Source organism: Hemitrygon akajei, chromosome 4, assembly GCF_048418815.1.
Source record: "Hemitrygon akajei chromosome 4, sHemAka1.3, whole genome shotgun sequence".
Taxonomy (NCBI): Eukaryota; Metazoa; Chordata; class Chondrichthyes; order Myliobatiformes; family Dasyatidae; genus Hemitrygon; species Hemitrygon akajei.
In genome coordinates this window covers 3,595,380-3,616,167 of record NC_133127.1, presented here as the reverse complement: position 1 = coordinate 3,616,167, position 20,788 = coordinate 3,595,380, and the positions used below count along the sequence as shown (strand labels likewise).

The 20,788-nt window shown below is 44.4% G+C and overlaps 1 protein-coding gene across 6 annotated transcripts in view; it reads right to left on the bottom strand.

Moving 5' to 3' along the window:
* The window catches only part of wdr54 (WD repeat domain 54), a 48,881-nt gene that overhangs the window by 3,926 nt on the left and 24,167 nt on the right, over positions 1-20,788 (bottom strand). For 5 of the 6 annotated variants that reach the window (XR_012098566.1, XM_073042003.1, XM_073042000.1 and 2 more), the window contains 2 exons: positions 10,183-10,310; positions 8,700-8,800 (listed from right to left, as the gene is read on the bottom strand). Coding sequence is in view for 5 of the 6 variants with exons in the window: in XM_073042003.1 (XP_072898104.1) it covers positions 8,700-8,800; positions 10,183-10,310 (229 nt within the window). In the remaining variant the exon portion in view is untranslated. Of the gene's footprint in view, positions 1-493; positions 893-8,699; positions 8,801-10,182; positions 10,311-20,788 lie in introns of those variants that run through there. The other variant, XM_073042005.1, reaches the window with a different exon arrangement.

Below are 20,788 nucleotides of genomic sequence, written 5' to 3'. Positions count from 1 at the left end.
TCTGGACGGGGAAGCTCTCTGGGCGGGGAAGCTCTCTGGGCGGGGAAGCTCTCTGGGCGGGGAAGCTCTCTGGGCGGGGAGGCTCTCTGGACGGGGAGGCTCTCTGGGCGGGGAGGCTCTCTGGGCGGGGAAGCTCTCTGGGCGGGGAAGCTCTCTGGGCGGGGAAGCTCTCTGGGCGGGGAAGCTCTCTGGGCGGGGAGGCTCTCTGGGCGGGGAGGCTCTCTGGGCGGGGAGGCTCTCTGGGCGGGGAGGCTCTCTGGGCGGGGAAGCTCTCTGGGCGGGGAAGCTCTCTGGGCGGGGAGGCTCTCTGGGCGGGGAAGCTCTCTGGGCGGGGAGGCTCTCTGGGCGGGGAAGCTCTCTGGGCGGGGAAGCTCTCTGGGCGGGGAAGCTCTCTGGGCGGGGAAGCTCTCTGGGCGGGGAAGCTCTCTGGGCGGGGAGGCTCTCTGGACGGGGAGGCTCTCTGGGCGGGGAGGCTCTCTGGGCGGGGAAGCTCTCTGGGCGGGGAGGCTCTCTGGGCGGGGAGGCTCTCTGGGCGGGGAAGCTCTCTGGGCGGGGAGGATGAAGCCTGAAGATGGAGGTCACCAGTTAAGATGTAGTCACAAAGGTGTGTCAGTGCCTCTAGATTCTTAGATTATGGATGTTCATCAATTCACAAGAACTCTAACAAACTTCGACAGATACACTGTGGATAGTCTTTTAACTGGTTGCATTATGGCCTAGTGTAGCAATTCCAATGCAAAGGAACACAAGAGGCTGCAGAGGGTAATGGACACAGCCCGGTTCTACAGGAGGCAATGGCTCAAAAAGGCAGCATCCATCATCCAAAATCCCCACCATCTGATCCACATCGTATCGAAAGGACAGGCAGGAAGACAGAGGGAGCAGCGTTGCACTGTTGGTAAAAAATGAAATCAAATCATTAGAAAGAGGTGACATAGGGCTGGAAGGTGTTGTCATTGTGAATAGAGCTAAGGAACTGCAAGGGTAAAAAGACCTTCATGGGAGTTGTATAGAGACCCCCAAACAGTAGTAAGGATGTGGTCTACAAATTAAAACAAGAGATAGAAAATGCATGTCAAAAGGACAACGTTACAATAGACACAGGAGGGGACTATCTAGTGTCTACAAGATAGCTTTTTAGAGCAACTCATGGTTGAACCCACTAGGGGATCAGCTGTTCTCGATTGGGTGTTGTGCAATGAACCAGAATTGATTAGAGAGCTTAAAGTAAAAGAATCCGTAGGGGCAAGGGATCATAATGTAATTGAATTCACCCCGCAATTTGAGAAGAAGCTAAGTCAGATGTATCAGTATTAAGTGGAGTAAAGGAAATTACAGAGGCATGAGTGAGGAGTAGGCTGGAATTGATTGAAAAAGAACACTGGCAGGGCTAACAGCAGATTGGGAAGTTTTTAAAAACCAACAGCAGGCAACTAAAAAAGATATCAAGAGGGTAAAGATGGAAAACAAAAGTAAACCGACCAATAATATTAAAGAGGCTGCCAAAAGTTTCTTCAAATACATTAAGTGTAAAGGAGAAGTGAGAGTGGAAATCTGACCCCTTGGAAAAGATGCTGGAGAGATAGTAATGGGGGACAACAAAATTGCAGACAAACTGATTAAGTATCAGTCTTCACTGTGGAAGACATTAGCAGTATTGTAGAATTCCAGGTGTCAGCAGTCATGAAGTGTGTGAAGTTAACATAACTAGACAGAAAGTTCTTGGGAAAGTGAAAGGTCTGAAGGTAGATAAGTCACCTGTACCAGATGGTGTACACCCTAGGGTTCTGACAGAGGTGTCTGAAGAGACTGTGGAAGCATTAGTAATGATCTTTCAAGAATCACTAGACACTGGAATGGTTCCAGAAGAATGGAAATTTGCAAATGTCACTCCACTCTTCAAGAAGGCAGAGAGGGAGTTGAAAGCAAACTATAGGCCAGTCAGTGGTAATGAAAATGTTGGAGTTGATGATTAAGGATGAGATCTCTGGGTACTTGAAGGAAAATGATAAAATAGACCACAGACAGCATTATTTCCTTAAGGGAAAACCTTGCCTGACAAATCTGTTGGAATTTTTTGAAGAAATACAAGCAGGATAGACAAAGCAGAACTGGTTGATATTGTGTAGCTGGATTTTCAGAAGGTCTTTGATAAGGTGCCACACATATAACCATCAAACGATATAACAATTACAGCACAGAAACAGGCCATCTTGGCCCTTCTAGTCCATGCTGAACACTTACTCTCACCTAGTCCCACCGACCTGCTCTCAGCCCATAACCCTCTATTCCTTTCCTGTCCATATACTTATCCAATTTTTTTTTTTAAATGACAATATCGAACCTGCCTCTACCACTTCTACTGGAAGCTCGTTCCACACAGCTACCACTCTCTGAGTAAAGAAGTTCCCCCTCGTGTTACCCCTAAACTTTTGCCCCTTAACTCTCAACTCATATCCTCTTGTTTGAATCTCCCTTACTCTCAATGGAAAAAGCCTATCCACGTCAACTCTATCTATCCCCCTCATAATTTTAAATACCTCTATCAAGTCCCCCCTTAACCTTCTACTCTCCAAAGAATAAAGAACTAACTTGTTCAACCTTTCTCTGTAACTTAGGTGCTGAAACCCAGGTAACATTCTAGTAAATCTCCTCTGTACTCTCTCTATTTTGTTGACATCTTTCCTATAATTTGGTGACCAGAACTGTACACAATACTCCAAAAAAAAACTGTACACAATACGAGGCTACTGAACAAGCTATGAGCCCTTGGTATTACAGGAAAGATTCTAGCATGGATAAAGCTGTGTCTGATTGACAGGAGGCAAAGAGTAGAAATAAAGGGAACCTTTAATGGTTGACTGCTGGTGACTAGTGATGTTCCACAGGGATCTGTGTTGAGACCAATACCTTTCGCGTTATATTTGGATGTTGACATGCATGGCTTTGTTGCAAGATTTGCAGATGGTATGTAGATTGATGGAAGGGCAGGTAGTTTTAAGGAAGTAGAGAGGCTACAGAAGGACTTTGACAGATAAGGAGAATGTCAGAGAAACAGCAGATGGAATACAGTCTCGTGAAGTGTATGATCATGCACTTTGGTAGAAGAAATGAAAGGGTTGACTTTTTCTAAATGGAAAGAAAGTAAAAAAAAAAATGAGGTGCAAAGGACTTGGGAATCCTTGTGCAGGATTCCCTAAAGGTTAATTTGCAGATTGAGTATGTGGTGAAGAAGGCAAATGCAATTGTTAGTATTCATTTCAAGAGGACTTGAAAATAGAACATAGAGCATGGAAATTTATGGCACATTACAGGTACTTCGGCCCACAATGTTGTGCCAACCATGTAACCTACTCTACAGACTGCCCAGAATTTCCCTAGCTATTTCCCTAGCCTATTTTTCTAAGCTCCATGTACCTATCTAAGAGGATCTTAAAAGACCCTGTTGTATCTGCTTCCACCACCACTTCTGGCAATGCATTCCATGCACCCACCACACTCTGTGTGAAAAACCTAACCCTAACACCCCCTTGGTACCAAGCACCTTAAAACTATGCCCCCTCACGTTAGCCATTTCAGCCCTGGGAAAAAGCCTCTAGCTATCCACACAATCAATGCCAGTTATAATCTTATACACCTCTATCAGGTCAACTCTCATCCTCCATCGCTCCAAGGAGGAAAGGCCACATGCACTAAGCCTATTCTCGTAAGGTACGCTCTCCAATCCAGGCAACATTCCTGTAAATCTCCTCTGCACTCTCTCTATAATACCCACATCCTTCCTGTAATGAGATGACCAGAACTGAACACAGTGCTCCAAGTGGAGTCTGACCAAGGTCTTATATAGCTGTAATATTACCTCACAGCTCTTGAACTCAACCCCTTGGTTGATGAATGCCAACACACCATACACCTTCTTAACAATCCTGTCAACCTGCACAGCAGCTCTGAGCGTCCTATTGAAACAGACCCCAAGATCTGTCAGATCCTCCACACTGCGAAGTCTTACCATTTATATTATATACTGTCTTCAAATTGGACCTACCAAAATGAACAACTTCACACTTATTTGAGTTGAAGTCCACCTGCCACTTCTCAGCCTAGTTCTGCATCCTATTGATATCCCACTGTAACGTCTGATAACCCTGCAGACCATCCACAACACCCCAACCTTTGTATCATCATCAAATTTACTAACCCACCTTTCTACTTCTTCATCTAGGTCATTTATAAAAATCACAAAGAGGAGGTGTCCTAGAACAGATCCCTGCAGAACACCACTGGTCACCAACCTCCAGGCAAAATATATACCATCAACAACCACCCTTTGCCTTCGATGGGCAAGCTAATTCTGGATCCACAAAACAAGGTCTCCTTGGATCCCATACTCCCTTACATTCTGAAGGAGCCTTGCATGGGGAACCTTATCATATGCCTTACTGGAATCCATATATACTACAGGCAGTCCCCGAGTTACGAACGTCCGACTTACAAACGGAGGAAGGAGAATGCCGTATACCATTTTAAGCCAGATCACATCACTGTCCGCCATTTAAAGTCGTTGCCGTTAACACTGTGTTGAGTGTGTAACTTTGTATTTTGTTTAAATTTTCCTTAGCAAGATTCACCGACTCCCTTTTCCTGTCCGCACTGCCCCCACTTGTCCCATTTAACCTGTCTCAGTGCAGGTGGACTTTAGGACCCGGGGGAGCGCAGGTCAGGACCTGCCGCCCGCGGCTGCTGCTGAATCTGCAGTGTTTCTGTTCCACTGACGGAAAACGATCACAATTGAAAATGAAGTGGAAATAATAAAGCGATCGGAAAGAGGTGAAATACCATCTGTCACTGGAAAAGCGTTAAGCTACAGTCTGTCAACGATCGGGACAATTTTAAAGGATAAAGGATAAAGTGAGAATAATGGAGCATGTGAAAGGCCCTGCCCCAATGAAAGCTACAATTATTACTAAGCAACGCACTGATTTAATTATTGAAATACATTTGTTTCTCAAGTGTTTTATATGCACAGAAAGGTAAAATATATACTATATACTAAGACAAACGTTTGACTAACTGACGCTAAATAATACTCGATGTACCTGTTCCGACTTAAAGACGGACTCAGGAATGGAACTCATTCATAACCCGGGGACTGCCTGTACATCCACTGTTCTACTGTCATCAATGTGTTTTGTTACATCCTCAAAGAATTCAATCAGGCTCCTAAGGCACGACCTGCCCTTGACAAAGCCATGCTGGTTATCTCTAATCAGATTATGTCTCTCCAAATGCTCATAAATCCAAGACCAGAGGATATACCTTAGAATAGAGGGGCATCCTTTTAGAACAGAGATGAAGAGGAATTTCTTTAGCCAGAGAGAGGTAAATCAGTGGAATTCTTTGCCACAGGCAGCTGTGGAGGCTAAGTCTTCATCTATATTTAAGGCAGACATTGACAGATTCTTGATTGGTCAGGGCATGAAGAGATACGGGGAGAAGGCAGGAGATTGGGGCTAAGAGGAAAATTGGTTCAGCCATGATGAAATAGTGGAGCAGACTCAATGGGCCAAATTGTCTAATTCTGCTCCTATATCTCATGGTCTTAGCCATCAAAAATCATCCATTATGCTACTTTCTTCCAATCAACAGGTTCTTGAACAGAGCTGCACAATTCTATCTCAACCTCATCAACAGAAGACAATGGACCACCTATGCTACATAGATTGCTTTTAATTGTGTTTTTGCACTAAAGTCCTGCATATTCCTTTCTTCACCACCATAGCTTATGCTCTGTGTTTGTCTGATTCTACATGCTTGCTGCAAGGAAGCTTTTTATTCCACCTGTATACCTCACTGTATTTGTGCAGGGGTCACCAACCTTTTTTGCACCGCGGACCAATTTAATATTGACAATATTCTTGTGGACCAGCTGACCGGGGGGTGGGGGGGTGTGATGTTAAACACAACTGGAATACAGCGATACTCAAAGGAGGTTCCTTATGTCCAGTCTATTCCACAATTTAGTTTGTGTGGCTATCAGCACTTGCTTCTGTCCCGCTTGCTCACGTTTTTTCCGCTCAAAAAACTCAATGAGTTTGTCTTTAAATGCAGGGCGCTTGGACTCAGGGTACCGAAGCAGTTTTGAGAGCTTCATTGCCTCATTAGACAGCCTCCAGGCCCGAACTCCAGCTTCCTGCCCGTTGCCAGATGCCTTGGCCAGGTGTGGCTGGTCGTGGGAGGGGTGAGAGAACAAAGTAAGGGCCGGAGGTCCCCGTGCCGGGGCCGTGGCAGTCTCAGTCCTGACAGAGCGATTAATCAAGCGGGGAGTACGACAGGGCGTGTGCCCGCCCTCCTTGTAGGTAGGTAGGATCTATCGGCCGACAAAAGTTTGGCTCAAGGGATGACTTTCAGTAGATCGTAGTGAGGTAGCTGCTCTGCTACTTACGAAACCCTGAGCCTGAATTAGGTCGTCTGTGAATATTTTAGCACCAGGTTCCCCACAAACATTTGGTGTGCTAAACAGATTTAGAGGCGGCGCCCATCTGTCTGCGCTCCAGGCCAGTAGCAATGGCACTTCCCGCCAGCTGCACGAGGCCATCCAGTGATCCCTGGCACGAGGGTATCACTGCTTTTGGGTGACTGATGACCTCGCGTGTGTTCAAGTTCAACAATGGGCGTGACAGGGAAAGAGGAAAGGTGCAGCTGACTCATATCGTTTCATATCACCAAATCATATTGTGGTGTTTGGGGACCACTGTATTTGTGCATTTGACAATAAACTCCAATTGACTTTTATTTATGTGTTTAAAGATACAGCACAGAACTGGACCTGAGCTGCACTGCCCCGCAACCCACCTATTTAACCTTAGCCCAATCCCAGGTTAACGACGACGACGAATCACAAGTTATCGTGATGCGCCTAGTATGGAAGCTCCCATTTCCAGCTTCCACCGCTGGCTAGCAGTCTTGTGAAAAGGAGTCTCTCCCTACCAGTACACAGCCTCTCCGCAGCAAGCCTCATGTACGCCTCCTCACTGACGACACATAGAAACTGAACTTCTTTCAAACTCAGGTTGAACTACAGAGGACGAGGAGCAGGTTCAGCCCCTGCAAATGTAACACACAGGACATGCCCCGGTGCTTGTGAACTAGATCCCCAGTGCCCCACTGCCTTGTGGGCAGCTTCTGGAGAGACGAAGACTACGTGAGTAAACCCAGACAGCAAATCCGGAGTGGAGCCCCTAAGTCATTGAACATCCTTCCGGCAGCTCCTGCAGCCAAGCTGGTGCCAAACATATTGCTTCATAAACCAAGAGGGGGTATCTTGACAACTGGGCATCTCAGGATCTCCATACCTTCTGCCCAGGCTTGTGATGATGATCATCATCACCCATTGTCCTTCGAGACAGACGGATGCCAACCAATCGCAGGAGAATTTACAATGACCGATTAACCCACTAACTGATATTCTTTGGACTTTGGCAGGAAACCCACACATATAAATCAAGAACGTACAAACTTCTTTGTTGGACACTGGAATTGATCTCTGAACTCTGACACGCCAAGCTGTAATAGTGTCACACTAACTGCTGCACACCCAACACCCTATAGTTTTGATGAAGTAACCAAAGTTAATGAGGAAAAGACAGTAGATATGGTCTACATGAGTAAGGTTTTTGAAAAGGTTCCACATGGTAGGCTGCTCTTTAAGGTTAGATCACATGGCATCCAGGGAGAGTGGGGAACACAAAACAAATTTTTCTCGATGGAAGAAAGCACAGAGTGATGGAGAAAAGTGGTTTCTCGGTCTGGAGGCCCATGACTAGTGGTGCTTTTCAGGATCAGTTCGAGGCCCATTGTTATTTGTCTGTGTTGAGGAAGGCAAACGTGATGTCAGCATTCATTTCAAGAGAACTAGAATATAAAAGCAAGGATGTAATGCCGAAACTTTCTAAGGCATTGGTCAGATTGCATTTAGAGTATTGTGAGCAGTTTTGAGCCTCTTATCTAAAAGGCTGTAACACAGAGGAACAGAATTAGGCCATTTGGCCCTTCAACCCTGCTCAAATAAAATGATGTGCTGGCGTTGAAGGGGATCCAGAGGAGGTCCATGTGAATGATTTTGGAAATAAAAGGGTTAACATATGAGGAGTATTTAATGGTTCTGGGTCTTGTACTCTTTGGAGTTTAGGAAAACGAGGGGTGATCTCATGGAAACCAATCGAATATTGAAAAGTCTGGATAGAGTGAATGTAGAGGATGTTTCCAATAGTGGGGGAGTCTAGGACCATAGGGCACAGTCTCAGGATAGAGGGCTGTCCATTTACAACAGAGATGAGGAAGAACTTCTTTAGCCAGAGGGTGAAGAATCTGTGGAACCTATTAGCATGGATGGCTGAGGAGGTCAAGCCATTAGGTATATTTCAAACAGAGATTTATAGATTCTTCATTAGTAAGGGTGTCACAGGTTATGGGGAAAAAGCAGAAGGATAGGGTTGAGTGGGATAATAAATAAGCCATGATAGAATGGTGGAGAAGACTTGATGGCCCAAATGGTCTAATTCTGCTCCTATGTATTATGGTCCTAAGTAAGGGTTTTAGCTTGAGCACCATTTATCCCTCTTATTATCCTTCTATTAGCTGTCAATGATCCATACATTTCTCTGTTACCATTAAACTGAAATGCTTCTGCCACTACTCACCCATAAGATGAAATCTTGTGGATTAGTGTAAAATCTTCTCCTGATTTCCAGACACAGAGGAGCCCAGAGTCATCAGCCGTCACCATATCTGCAATGCACCCCTGTAAACTCAAGACAATGTCAGTCTGTCTCAATGCAACCTACTGTCAGATAAACACACCAGAATGGGGAGATGATAGAATATTGCAGTTGGGATTGAGAATGCACTTGCATCCTTATCAAGGGAGGGGAGAGCAACTTGAAATTTCGTTGGCATTATTATTTCAGAGGACCTGTCCTGGGTCCAACACGTAACTGCCATTACAAAGAAGGCATGGCAGCATCTCTACTTTCTTAGAAGTTTGTACAGATTTGGCACGTCATCTAAAACTTTGACAAACTTCTATACATATGCTGTGGAGAATATATTGACTGGTCACACCACAGCCTAGTATGGGAACACCAATGTCTTTGAACATAAAAAGCTACAAAGAGTAGTGGATGAGGCCTGGTCCATTGCAGGTAAAGCACTCCCCATAAGCCAGTCCTCATCAGCGAATCAGAGATAGAGGCAGTCAGCAACTTTAAATTCCTCAACATTATCATTTCAGAGGATCTGTCCTGGGTCCATAATGTAAATGTCATTAAGAAGAAAGCACGTCAGTGCCTCTACTTTCCTAGAAGTTTGCGAAGGTTCAGCATGACAACTGAAACTCTGACAAATTTCAATACATGTGTAGTGGAGAGTATACTGACTGGCTGCATCACAGCTTGGTATGGAAACACCGATTCCCTTGTGCAGAAAAGCCTAAAAAAAGTAGTGGATACAGCCCAGCCTATCAGAGGTAAAGCCCTCCCCACCATTGAGCATATCTGCACAAAACTTTGTCGTAAGAAAGCATTACCCATCAACAACCACCCCATCATCCAGATCATGCTCTTTTCTCGCTGCTGCCATCAGGAAATAGTACTGGAGACTCAGGACTCAAACCACCAGATTCAGGAACAGTTATTAGCCCTCAACCATCAGGCTCTTGAACCAACGGGGATAGTTTCACTCACCCTAACACCAGACTGACTCTACAACATATGGACTCATTTTTAAAGACTCCACAAATCATGTTTTCAATATTTATTGCTTATTTATTTTTCCTTTTGTATTTGCATAGTTTGTTGTCTTTTGTATATTGGTTGTTTGCCCGTGTGTGTGATACTACTGTATTTCTTTCTATTTACGTGAATGTCTCCAAGATGGTACAATCTGGTGACGTATATGTACTTTGATAGTAAATTTATTTGGAATTTTCAAAAATAAACTTTAACCCAGATACACGACACAGAAACAGGCCCTTTGCCCACAAAATCTGTGTCGACCAAACATCAATCTCATTCTTTATTTCCCCCAGATTCCAATCAAGTTGCCCCAGATTGGTGTTGATCAGGCCTCATCTAATTAATTGGTTGGACAAGGTTTAGAGGCTCTCGTGAATGGTAGCCTGGTTACCTTATCTTCAGAGGAGTCACATGCAATATCAGTGATTGGGTCCCTGTGCTCTTCCAGAACTTCAGACATGGTGATGTTGGTCCCTTTAGGAGGAATATTAAAGACAAGGATGGATCCCATCGAAGAGCCTGCAATGAGAGAGATAGTCAGACACTCAGATGTGCAAGAACGATTCCGGGAAAGAAAGGGTTAATGTATCAGGAGCATTTGATGGCTCTGAGCCTGTAACCAGCCAGTGGCACAGTGCTATCCACACCAGACTTCAAGGCAAGTGATCCCGGATTCGAATCCAGCCGCCTCCTTCCACGCTTTTCATCTGTGCTGGGTTAAGTGTCAAGCAAGCAACTCAGCCTCATAAAAAAGACAAAATACTAAAGAAACAGGGCATGGAAAGGAGCAACAACAACAGCTGAACCTGAGGGGGACCAATATATTTGCAGGCAGATTTCCTAGAAGTGTTGGGAGCATTTAAACCAGGAGTTCCCAATCTTTTATATGCCTTGGACTAATACCATTAACTTGGACCCATGGTTCCGAACCCCTGGCTTAAGCTCATTTGGCAAGAGTTGGCAACCAGAGTGATAGGGCTGAGGATGGGGCAGTTGCTATACAAGTTGATGCATAAGCCCAAAAAAAGGGGAGCAGAATTAGGCCATTTGGCCCATCGAGCCTGCTTCACCATTTCGTCATGGATGGGTCATTTCCCTCTCAGCCCCAATCTCCTGCTTACTCCCCATATCCAATCATGCCCTGACTAATCAAGAATCCACCAACCTTTGCCTTAAATATAAAGTTCAAAGTAAATCTTATTCTCAAAGTACATACATTACGTCACCATATAAAACCCTGAGATTCATTTTCCTGTGGACCTGCTCAGCAAGTCCATAGAATAATAACTATCACAGGATGAATGGAAGATCAACTAGAGTGCAGAAGACAACAAACTGTGCAAATGCAAATATAAATAAATAGCAATAAATAATAAGAACATGAAATATCAAGATAATGAGTCCTTAAAGTGAGATCATTGGTTGTGGGAACATCTGAAAGCATGAGCAAGTGAATGAAGTTAGACCACAAGTAATTGGAGCAGAATTAGGCCATTTAACCCATTGAGTGTGCTCCGGCATTCCATCATGGCTGATCCTGGATCCCACTCAACCCCATACACCTGCCTTCTTACCATATCGTTTGATACCCTGGCCGATCAGGAAACAATCAACTTCCGTGTTAAATATACCCACGGACGGCCTCCACTGCAGTCTGTGAGAGCATTTTACAGATTCACTACTCTTACCTGCATTCTAAAATATCACTCCCCAGTTTTGTGGCTGTGCCCTCTAGTTCTGGATACACCCACCATAGGAAACATCCTCTCCACATCCACCCTATCTAGTTCTTTCAACATTCAGTAAGTTTCAATGAGATCCCCATGCATTCTCCTAAATTCTAGTGAGTACAGGCCCAAAGTTGCCAAACGCTCCTCATATGTTAACCCCTTCCATTTCCGGAATCATCCTCGGGAACCTCCTCTAAACTCTCTCCAATGACAACACATCCTTTCTGAGATATGGGGCCCAAAACCATCGACAATACTCCAAGTGTGGCCTGACTAGCATCTTATAAAGGCTCAGCATTATCTACTTGTTTTTATATTCTACTCCCCTTGAAATAAATGCCAACATTGCATTTGCCTTCCTTACCACAGGCTCAACCTGTAAATTAACTTTCTGGGAGTCTTGCACGAGAACTCCTAAGTCCCTCTGCACCTCTGATGTTTGAATCTTCTCTCCATTTAGATAATATTCCGCACTATTGTTCCTTTTTACCAAAATGCATTATCATACATTTCCCAACACTGTATTTCATCTGCCATTTTTTGCCCATTCTTCCAATTTGTCGAAGTCCTGCTACAATCCCATTGCTTCCTCAGCACTCTCTCCCCCTCCACCTATTTTTGTAACATCCACAAACTTTTCCACAAAGTCACCAATTCTATTATCCAAATCACTGGTAAACAGTATGAAAAGTAGTGGTCCCAATACTGACTCCTGAGGAACACCACTAGTCAATGGCAGCAAAACAGAAAAGGACCCCTTTATTCCCACTCACTCTCTCCTGCCTGTCAGCTATCCCTCTATCCATGCCAGTATCTTTCCTGTAACACCATAGGATTTTATTTTAAGCAGCCTCCTGTGTGGCACCTTATGAAATGCCTTCTAAAAATCCAAGTAAATGGCATCCACTGCTTCTCCTTTGTCCACCCTGCTTGTAACTTCCACGATGAACTCTGACAGATTTGTCAGGCAAGATTTCTTTTTACATAAACCATGCTGACTTTGCCTTATTTTATAATTTGTTTCCAAGTCCCTCAAAACCTCATCCTTAATAATAGACTCCAACACTTTCCCAATCACTGAGGTTAGGCTAACTGGCCTATATTTCCTTTCTTTTGCCTTCCCCCCTTCTTAAAGAACAGAGTGACATTTGCAATCTTCTAGTCTGCTAGGACCATGCCAGAAACAAGTGTGTTCTTGAAAGATCATGACCAATGCATCCGTTACCTCTTCAATAAATTCTCTCAGGACTCTGGGATGTAGTCCATCTCATCCAGTGACTTATCCACCTAAAATCTTTCAATTTGCCTGGCTCTTTTTCCTTTGTAACCAACAATGGCTCCCTCTCCTGCTCCCTGGCACTCTCGGACTTCTGGCACACTGCTGGTGACTTCCACAGTGAAGACATGCAAAGTACCCATTAAGTTCATGTGCCATTTCTTTGTCCCTCATTACTACAGCACCAGCATCATTTTGCAGCAGCCCAATATCAACTCTCACCTCTTTTACTCTTTATATAACTGAAAAAGCTTTTGGTATCCTGTTATATTATTGGCTAGTTTGCCCTCATATTTAATCTTTTCTCTTCTTATAGTTTTTTTAGTTGCCTTTTGTTGGATTTTAAAAGATTCCCAATCATCCAACTTCCCACTCACTTTTTCTACCTTATATGCCCTTTCCTTGGCTTTTATGCAGTCCTTAACTTGCTTTGTAGCCAAGGTTGCTTACTCCTGCCATTTGAGAACTTCTTCCTCTGTGGGACATATCTATCCTACACCCTGTGAACTATTCCCAGAAACTTCAGCCATCTCTGCTCTGCCGTCATCCCTACCAGTATCCTCCTCCAATCCAACGGGGCAAGCTCCTCTCTCATGCCTCTGTTATTCCCTTTATTCCATTGCAATACTAATACATGTGACTTATGCTTCTCCCTCTCGAATTGCAGTAAGAATTCAATCATGCTTTGATCACTGCCTCCGAAGGGCTCCCTAATAAGTCCTGGGTTATTACACAACACCTAATGTAAGATGGCCTTTCCTTGAATTTGTTCAAGCACAAACTGCTCTAAAGACAACTTGTAGGCATTCAACAAATTCCCTCTCTTGTGATCCAACACCAACCTGATTTTACCAATCCCCTTGCATATTGAAGTCCCCTTTTGTAATTGTGCCATTACTCTTTTTACAAACCTTTTCCAGATCCCTTTGCAATCTCAACCTCACATCTTGTGTACTATTTGGAGGCCTATATATGATTCCCAAAATGTTTTTTTCACCCTTGCAGTTTCTTAATTCCACCCACAAAGGTTCAGCATTCTCTGACCCTATGTCACCTCTTTCTAAAGATGTAATTCCATCTCTTACCAACAGAACCACAGCACCACCTATGCCTTGCGATACAAAGTATATCCTTTGATATCAAGCTCCCAATTATGGCTTTCTTTCAGCCATGACTCAGTGATGCCCACAACTTCATTCTGACCAATCTCTAACTGCATCACCAGTTCGTCCACCTTATTCCGAATGCTATGCACATTTAAATACCATGGCTTCAGTCCTGCAGTTCTTCACCCTTTTGAATTTTGCCTCTGTGATTCAAATTAACTCTTTGCTCTCTCTACAGTTATACTCAATCATCGGCTTAGCCTTTCTTACATTCATGTTACATCTACCATCTACTTGTTAAGCTGTTGGTTCATACTGGTTCCCATCCCCTCGCCATATTAGTTTAAATCATTCCCAACAGTTCTAGTAAATTTTCCCATAAGAATATTGGTCCCCCCTCAGATTCAAGTGCAACCCGTCCCTGTTGTACAGGTCTCATCTGCCCCAATTATCCAGAAATCTGAAACCCTGCCCTCTGTTCCAATCTTTCACCCACATATTTATCTGCCACCTCACTGTAACATGGCACAAGCCACAATCCCAAGATTACTATTCTTGACGTCCTGTTTCTCAGCTTACTTCCTAACTCCCTGTACTCTTTTTTTCAGGACCTCCTCCCTTTTCTACCCATGTCATTGGTATCAATATGTATGACGACTTCTGGCTGCTCACCCTCCCTGTTCAGGATATCATTCATGCGTTCAGAAACCTCGCAGAACCTGGCACCCGGGAAGCAAACTACCATCTGTGTTTCCTTTTCATGCCCGTAGAATTGCCTACCTGTCCCTGACTATAGAGTCCTCTATTACTGTTGTCATCCTCTTCAGTTCCCACCCTTCTGAGCTACAGGGCCAGACTCAGCAGCAGAGGCACAGCCACTTGCGCTTCCCCCAGGTAGGGCATCCCCTCCAACAGTACTCAAAATGGAGTACTTACTGTTGAGGGGAATGGCCACAAGGGTGCTCTCCACTATCTGACATTCCCCCTTCCCTCTCCTGACAGTTATCCCCTTTGTTCGAGAGCCTGATTGTTGTGGGTTAGTAACTCTTCTTGTACCTGGTGTTGTGAATCCCGAGGCTCTTGCACCTTCTACTTGATGGCACCAGCAAGAACAGTACCAATGACTTGGCCTCCACAATGACCTGTGGCAGCAAATTCTACAAACTTACCACTCTCTAAGCAAAAGAAATTGCTGATCTCTGTTCTAAATGGATCCCTCACTATTCTGAAGCTGTGTCCTCTGGTCTTAAGACTCCCCCACCATAGGAAACATCATATCTAGATCAATTCTATTGGGGCCTTTCAACATTTGATAGTTTTCAAAGAGATCGCCATTATTCTTCTGAATTCCAGTAAAGATGGGTCTAGGGCCATCAAACCCTTCTCATATGATAAGGCTTTCAATCCCGGAATCATTTTTGTGAATCATCTTTGATCTCTCTCCAATGTCAGAACACCTTTTCTTAGATAAGGGACCCTGAACTGTTCACAAAACTCCTTACATTGCCTGAACATTACTTCCTTGCTTTTATGTTCTAGTCCTCTCGAAATGAATGCTAACATTATATTTACCTTTCTCTCCACCGTCTCAATCTGCAAATTAACCTTTTGGGAATCCTGCATGAGAACTCCCAAGTCCTTTAGCACCTTCATTTTTTCAATTTTCTTTCCATTCAGAAAATAGTCTATGCTTCTATTTCTTCTTCCAAGGTGCATGGCCATACACTTCCCAACACTCTACTCCATCTGCCACTTCTTTGCCTATTCTCCTAATCTGTCAAAAGTCCCTCTGTAGCACCTCTGCTTCCTTAAAACTAGCTGCCCGTCCACTCATCTTCATATCATCTGCAAACTTGGCCACAAAGCCATCAATTCCTTCACCCAAATCATTAACACATTATGTAAAAAGAGACAGTCCCAACACAGACACCTGTGGGAAATCACTAATCACCAAGAGCAAACCAGTAAAGGCTCCTTTTATTCCCACACTTCGCCTCCTGCCAATCAGCCAATGCTCCAACCATGCGAGTATCTTGGGCTCTTAACTTAAGGTATTGGTGGATAGTATATCTCCAGAGATGGAGACAGAGCGATCAAGAAAGGGGAGGGAAGTGTCTGAAATGGTATTTCCTGGGAACAGATGAGGATACCAAAAGTTTTTTCAAATACATAAAGAGTAAAAGAGAAGTGAGAGAGGATATTGGATCGGTAGAAAATTATGCTGGAGAGGCAATAATGGAGGAAAAAGAAATGCTGGAGGAACTCGTTAAAATATTTTACATCAGTCTTCACTATGGAAGACACTAGTAGTGTGCCAAAATTCGAGTGTGTCATGGAGCAGAAGTAAGTGTTGTTGCTACTAATAAGAAGGTGCTTGGGAAGCCGAAAGGTCTGAAGGTGGATAAATCACTTGGACCAGATGGACTACACTCCAGGGTTCTAAAAAAAAATAGCTGTAAAGATTGTGGAGGCATTAGTAATCATCTTTCAAGAATCACTAGATTCTGGCACTCTTCAAGAAAGGAAGAAGACAGAAATAAGGAAACTATAGGTCAGTTAGCCTGACTTCAATGGTTGGGAAGATTTTGGAGTCCATTATTAAGAATGAGGTTTCGGGGTACTCGTAGGTGCATGATAAAACAGGCCAAAGTCAGCATGGTTTCCTTAAAGAGAAAACTTGCCTCATAAATTTGTTGGAAGTTTTTGAGGAAACAAGATAGAGAAAGAGTCAGGTTATGTTACTTACATGGATTTTGAAAAGGCCTTTGACAAAGTGCCCCGCACGAAGCTGCTTAACAAGATAAGAACCCATTGTATTACAGTAAAGATAGAAGATTGGCTGACTGGCGGAAGACAAAGAATGGAAATAAAGGGAGCCTTTTCTGTTTGGCTATCAGTGACTAATGGTGTTTTGCAGGGTCAGAGTGGGGACTGCTTCTCTTCACATCATATGTGAATAATTTGGATGATGGAATTGATATTTTTGTGGTCAAGTTTACGGACAATACAAAGATAGGTGGCGGGGCAGTAGTGTTGAGGAAGCAGAGAGTTAGCAGAAAAACTTAGATCAATTGGGAGAAAGGTCAAAGAAATGGTAGATGGAATATAATGCAGGGAAATGCATGGTAATGCACTTTGGTAGAGGAAATAAAGGGATAGACTATTTTCTAAATGGGGAGAAAATTCAAACATCAGAGGTGCAAAGGGACATGGGGGTCCTTGTGCAGGATTCCCTGAGGATTAACTTGCAGATTCTGTCAATAGCAAAGAAGGCAAATGTAATGTTAGCATTCCTTTCAAAAGAACTAGAATTCCCATAGTCCTGATTGATAAGCTACAGAACCTGGGCCTCTGTAACTCACTCTGCAACTGGATCCTTGACTTCCTAACCGGAAAACCACAATCTGTGCAGATTTCTGATTATATCTCCTCCTTGCTGGCAATCAACACTGACACACTATTATGATGAGGGTGTGTGCTTAGCCCACTGCTCTACTCTCTCTATACCCATGAGTGTATGGCTAGGTATAGCTCAAATACCATCTATAAATTTACTGATAATACAACTATTGTCCAAGGGTAGTCATAGCCGAAGGGTGGTAGTGGGGACGGGCCCCCACTGCTAAACAAATGCTCTGCATGGCATGCGTCTCAAACAGTCTCTGACAACCCGGTCCAACTCCTGGCCTTCACGTGTGGCATATGCCCGGCGGAACTGTTCTCACTGACAGGAGAAGGGGCAAAGGTGGGCCACTGGTGCCTTAAAACCAGTTGCTCCGGGCAGATGGGGTTCGTTAACCACGGATGGTAGCTCATCTAGGAGAGGGAAAACTCCGATTTCAAACCTCCACTGCCTTGCGGCTATACCCGCTCATGGGAAAGGCGGAAAGGCTTTGGGAGTAAACCCCGAGGAAAAACCCGGAGTCGGGGTCCCGAAGGCGGCTGACAGCTGTACCCAGCACCGGCACGGCAACTCCTGCTATGCTGCTGGCACCAAACTGTATCGACTTCCGTCGTTCCTTTGGACCTGTCATCAGCATGGAGAGGGGGCTCTCACTGCGTGGGCAACAGACAGATCTCCATTATCAACTCTGCCCTGGCTTGCGCCCTGGAGAAGCCACTCCCAGTGACTACCAGAGGCGCAGTACCCATGGTCGACCACAACCGATGGAGGCCACACACAACTATTGTTGGTACAATTTCAGATGGTAATAAGTGGGTATACAGGAGTAAGATATACTAGTTAACTGAGTGTTGCTGCAGCAAGAATATCGCACTTAATGTCAGTAAGACAAAAGAGATGATTGTGTACTTTAGGAAGGGCAAGACATTGGAACACAACCAATCCTCAAGAGGGATCAGGTGGAGATACAGCAATTTCAAGCTCCTGGGTGTCAAGATCTCTGAGGATCTAACCTGGTCCCTAAATATTCAAGCAACACACACAAAATGCTAGTGGAACACAGCAGGCCAGGCAGCATCTATAGGAAGAAGTACAGTTGATATTTCGGGCTGAGACCCTTTGTCAGGACTAACTGAAAGAAGAGATTGAATGTGGGAGGGGGAGATCTGAAATGATAGGAGAAGACAGGAGGGGAGGGATGAAGCTAAGAGCTGGAAAGTTGATTGGCAAAAGGGAAACACAGCTGGAGAAGAAAAACGATCATGGGACGGGAGGCCTAGGGAGAAAGAAAGGGGAGGGGAGCACCAGAGTGAGATGGAGAGCAGGCAAGGAGTGATTGTGAGAGGGACAGAGAGAGAAAAAGAGAAAAGAAAAAAAATGGAAAAATAATAAACAAACAAACAAATAAAGGAAGGAAGGAAAGGATGGGATAAGAAGGGGAGGGGGCATTAACAGAAGTTAGAGAAATCAATGTTCATGCCATGTTGGAGCTACCCAGCCGGAATATAAGGTGTTGTTCCACCAACCTGAGTGTGGTTTCATCTTGACAGTAGAGGAGGCCATGGCTAGACATATCAGAATGGGAATGTGACATGGAATTAAAATTTAACATTACATTCCAACTCCTATACTCAATGCTCTGATTTATAAAGGCCAGCATACCAAAAGCTTTCTTCACCACCCTATCCACATGAGATTCTACCTTCATGAAACTATGCACCATTATGCCTAGATCACTCTGTTCTATTGCATTCTTCAATGCCCTACCATTTACCATGTATGTCCCATTTGGATTATTCCTATCAAAATGTAGCACCTCACACTTATCAGCATTAAACTCCATCTGCCATTGTTCAGCCCACTCTTCTAACTGGCCTAATTCTCTCTGCAAGCTTTGAAAACCTATCTCATTATCCACAACGCCACCTGTCTTAGTATCATCTGCATACTTACTAATCCAATTTACCACCCCATCATCCAGATCATTAATGTATATGACAAACAACATTGGACCCAGTACAGATCCCTGAGGCACACCACTAGTCACCGGCCTCCAACCTGACAAACAGTTATCCACCACTACTCTCTGGCATCTCCCATCCAGCCACTGTTGAATCCATTTCACTACTTCAATATTAATACCTTATGATTGAACCTTTTGTGTGGAACCTTGTCAAAGGCCTTACTGAAGTCCATATAGACAACATCCACTGCTTTACCCTCGTCAACTTTCCCAGTAACCTCTTCAAAAAATTCAATAAGATTTGTCAAACATGCCCTTCCATGCACAAATCTATATTGACTGCTCCTAATCAGACCCTGTCTATCCAGATAATTATATAAACCATCTCTAAGAATAATTTCCATTAATTTACCCACTACTGACGTCAAACTGACAGGCCTATAATTGCTAGGTGTACTCCTAGAACCCTTTTTAAACGATGGAACCACATGAGCAATACACCAATCCTCTGGCACCATCCCCATTTCTAATGACATTTGAAATATTTCTGAAATTTTGAGGGTACAGAATCATATAACCATATAACAATTACAGCACGGAAACAGGCCATCTCGGCCCTGCTAGTCCATGCCAAATGCTTACTCTCACCTAGTCCCACTGACCCGCACTCAGCCCATAACCCTCCATTCCTTTCCTGTCCATATACCTATCCAATTTTACTTTAAATGATAATACCGAACCTGCCTCTACCACTTCTACTGGAAGCTCGTTCCACACAGCTACCACTCTCTGAGTAAAGAAATTCCCCCTGCCAGGATATTGGTCCCCCTCTGATTCAAGTGTAACCCGTCCGTTTTGTACAGGTCACACCTGCCCCAAAAGAGGTCCCAATGATCCAGAAACTTGAATCCCTGCCCCCTGCTCCAATCCCTCAGCCACACATTTATCCTCCACCTCATTCCATTCCTACTCTCACTGTCGCGTGGCACAGGCAGTAATCCTGAGATTACTACCTTTGCAGTCCTTCTTCTCAACTTCCTTCCTTACTCCCTATATTCTCCTTTCAGGACCTCTTCCCTTTTCCTACCTATGTCATTGGTACCTATATGTACCACGACCTCTGGCTCCTCACCCTCCCACTTCAGGATATCTTGGATGCGATCAGAAACATCCTGGACCCTGGCACCTGGGAGGCAAACTACCATCTGGGTCTCCTGATCGTGTCCACAGAATTGCGTATCTGACCCCCTAACCATCGAGTCCCCTATTACTACTGCTTTCCTCTTCTTTTCCCTACCCTTCTGAGCCACAGGGCCGGACTCTGTGCCGGATGCATAGCCACTGTTAGTTCCCCCAGGTAGGCTGTCCCCCCCAACAATACTCAAATAGAAGTACTAATTGTCAAGGGGTACAGCCACTGGGGTACTCTGTAATACCTGACTCTTCTCCTTACCCCTCCTAACCGTGACCCATCTGTCTGCCTCCCATCTTCAAGGAGTGATGCCTCAGAAAAAGCGAC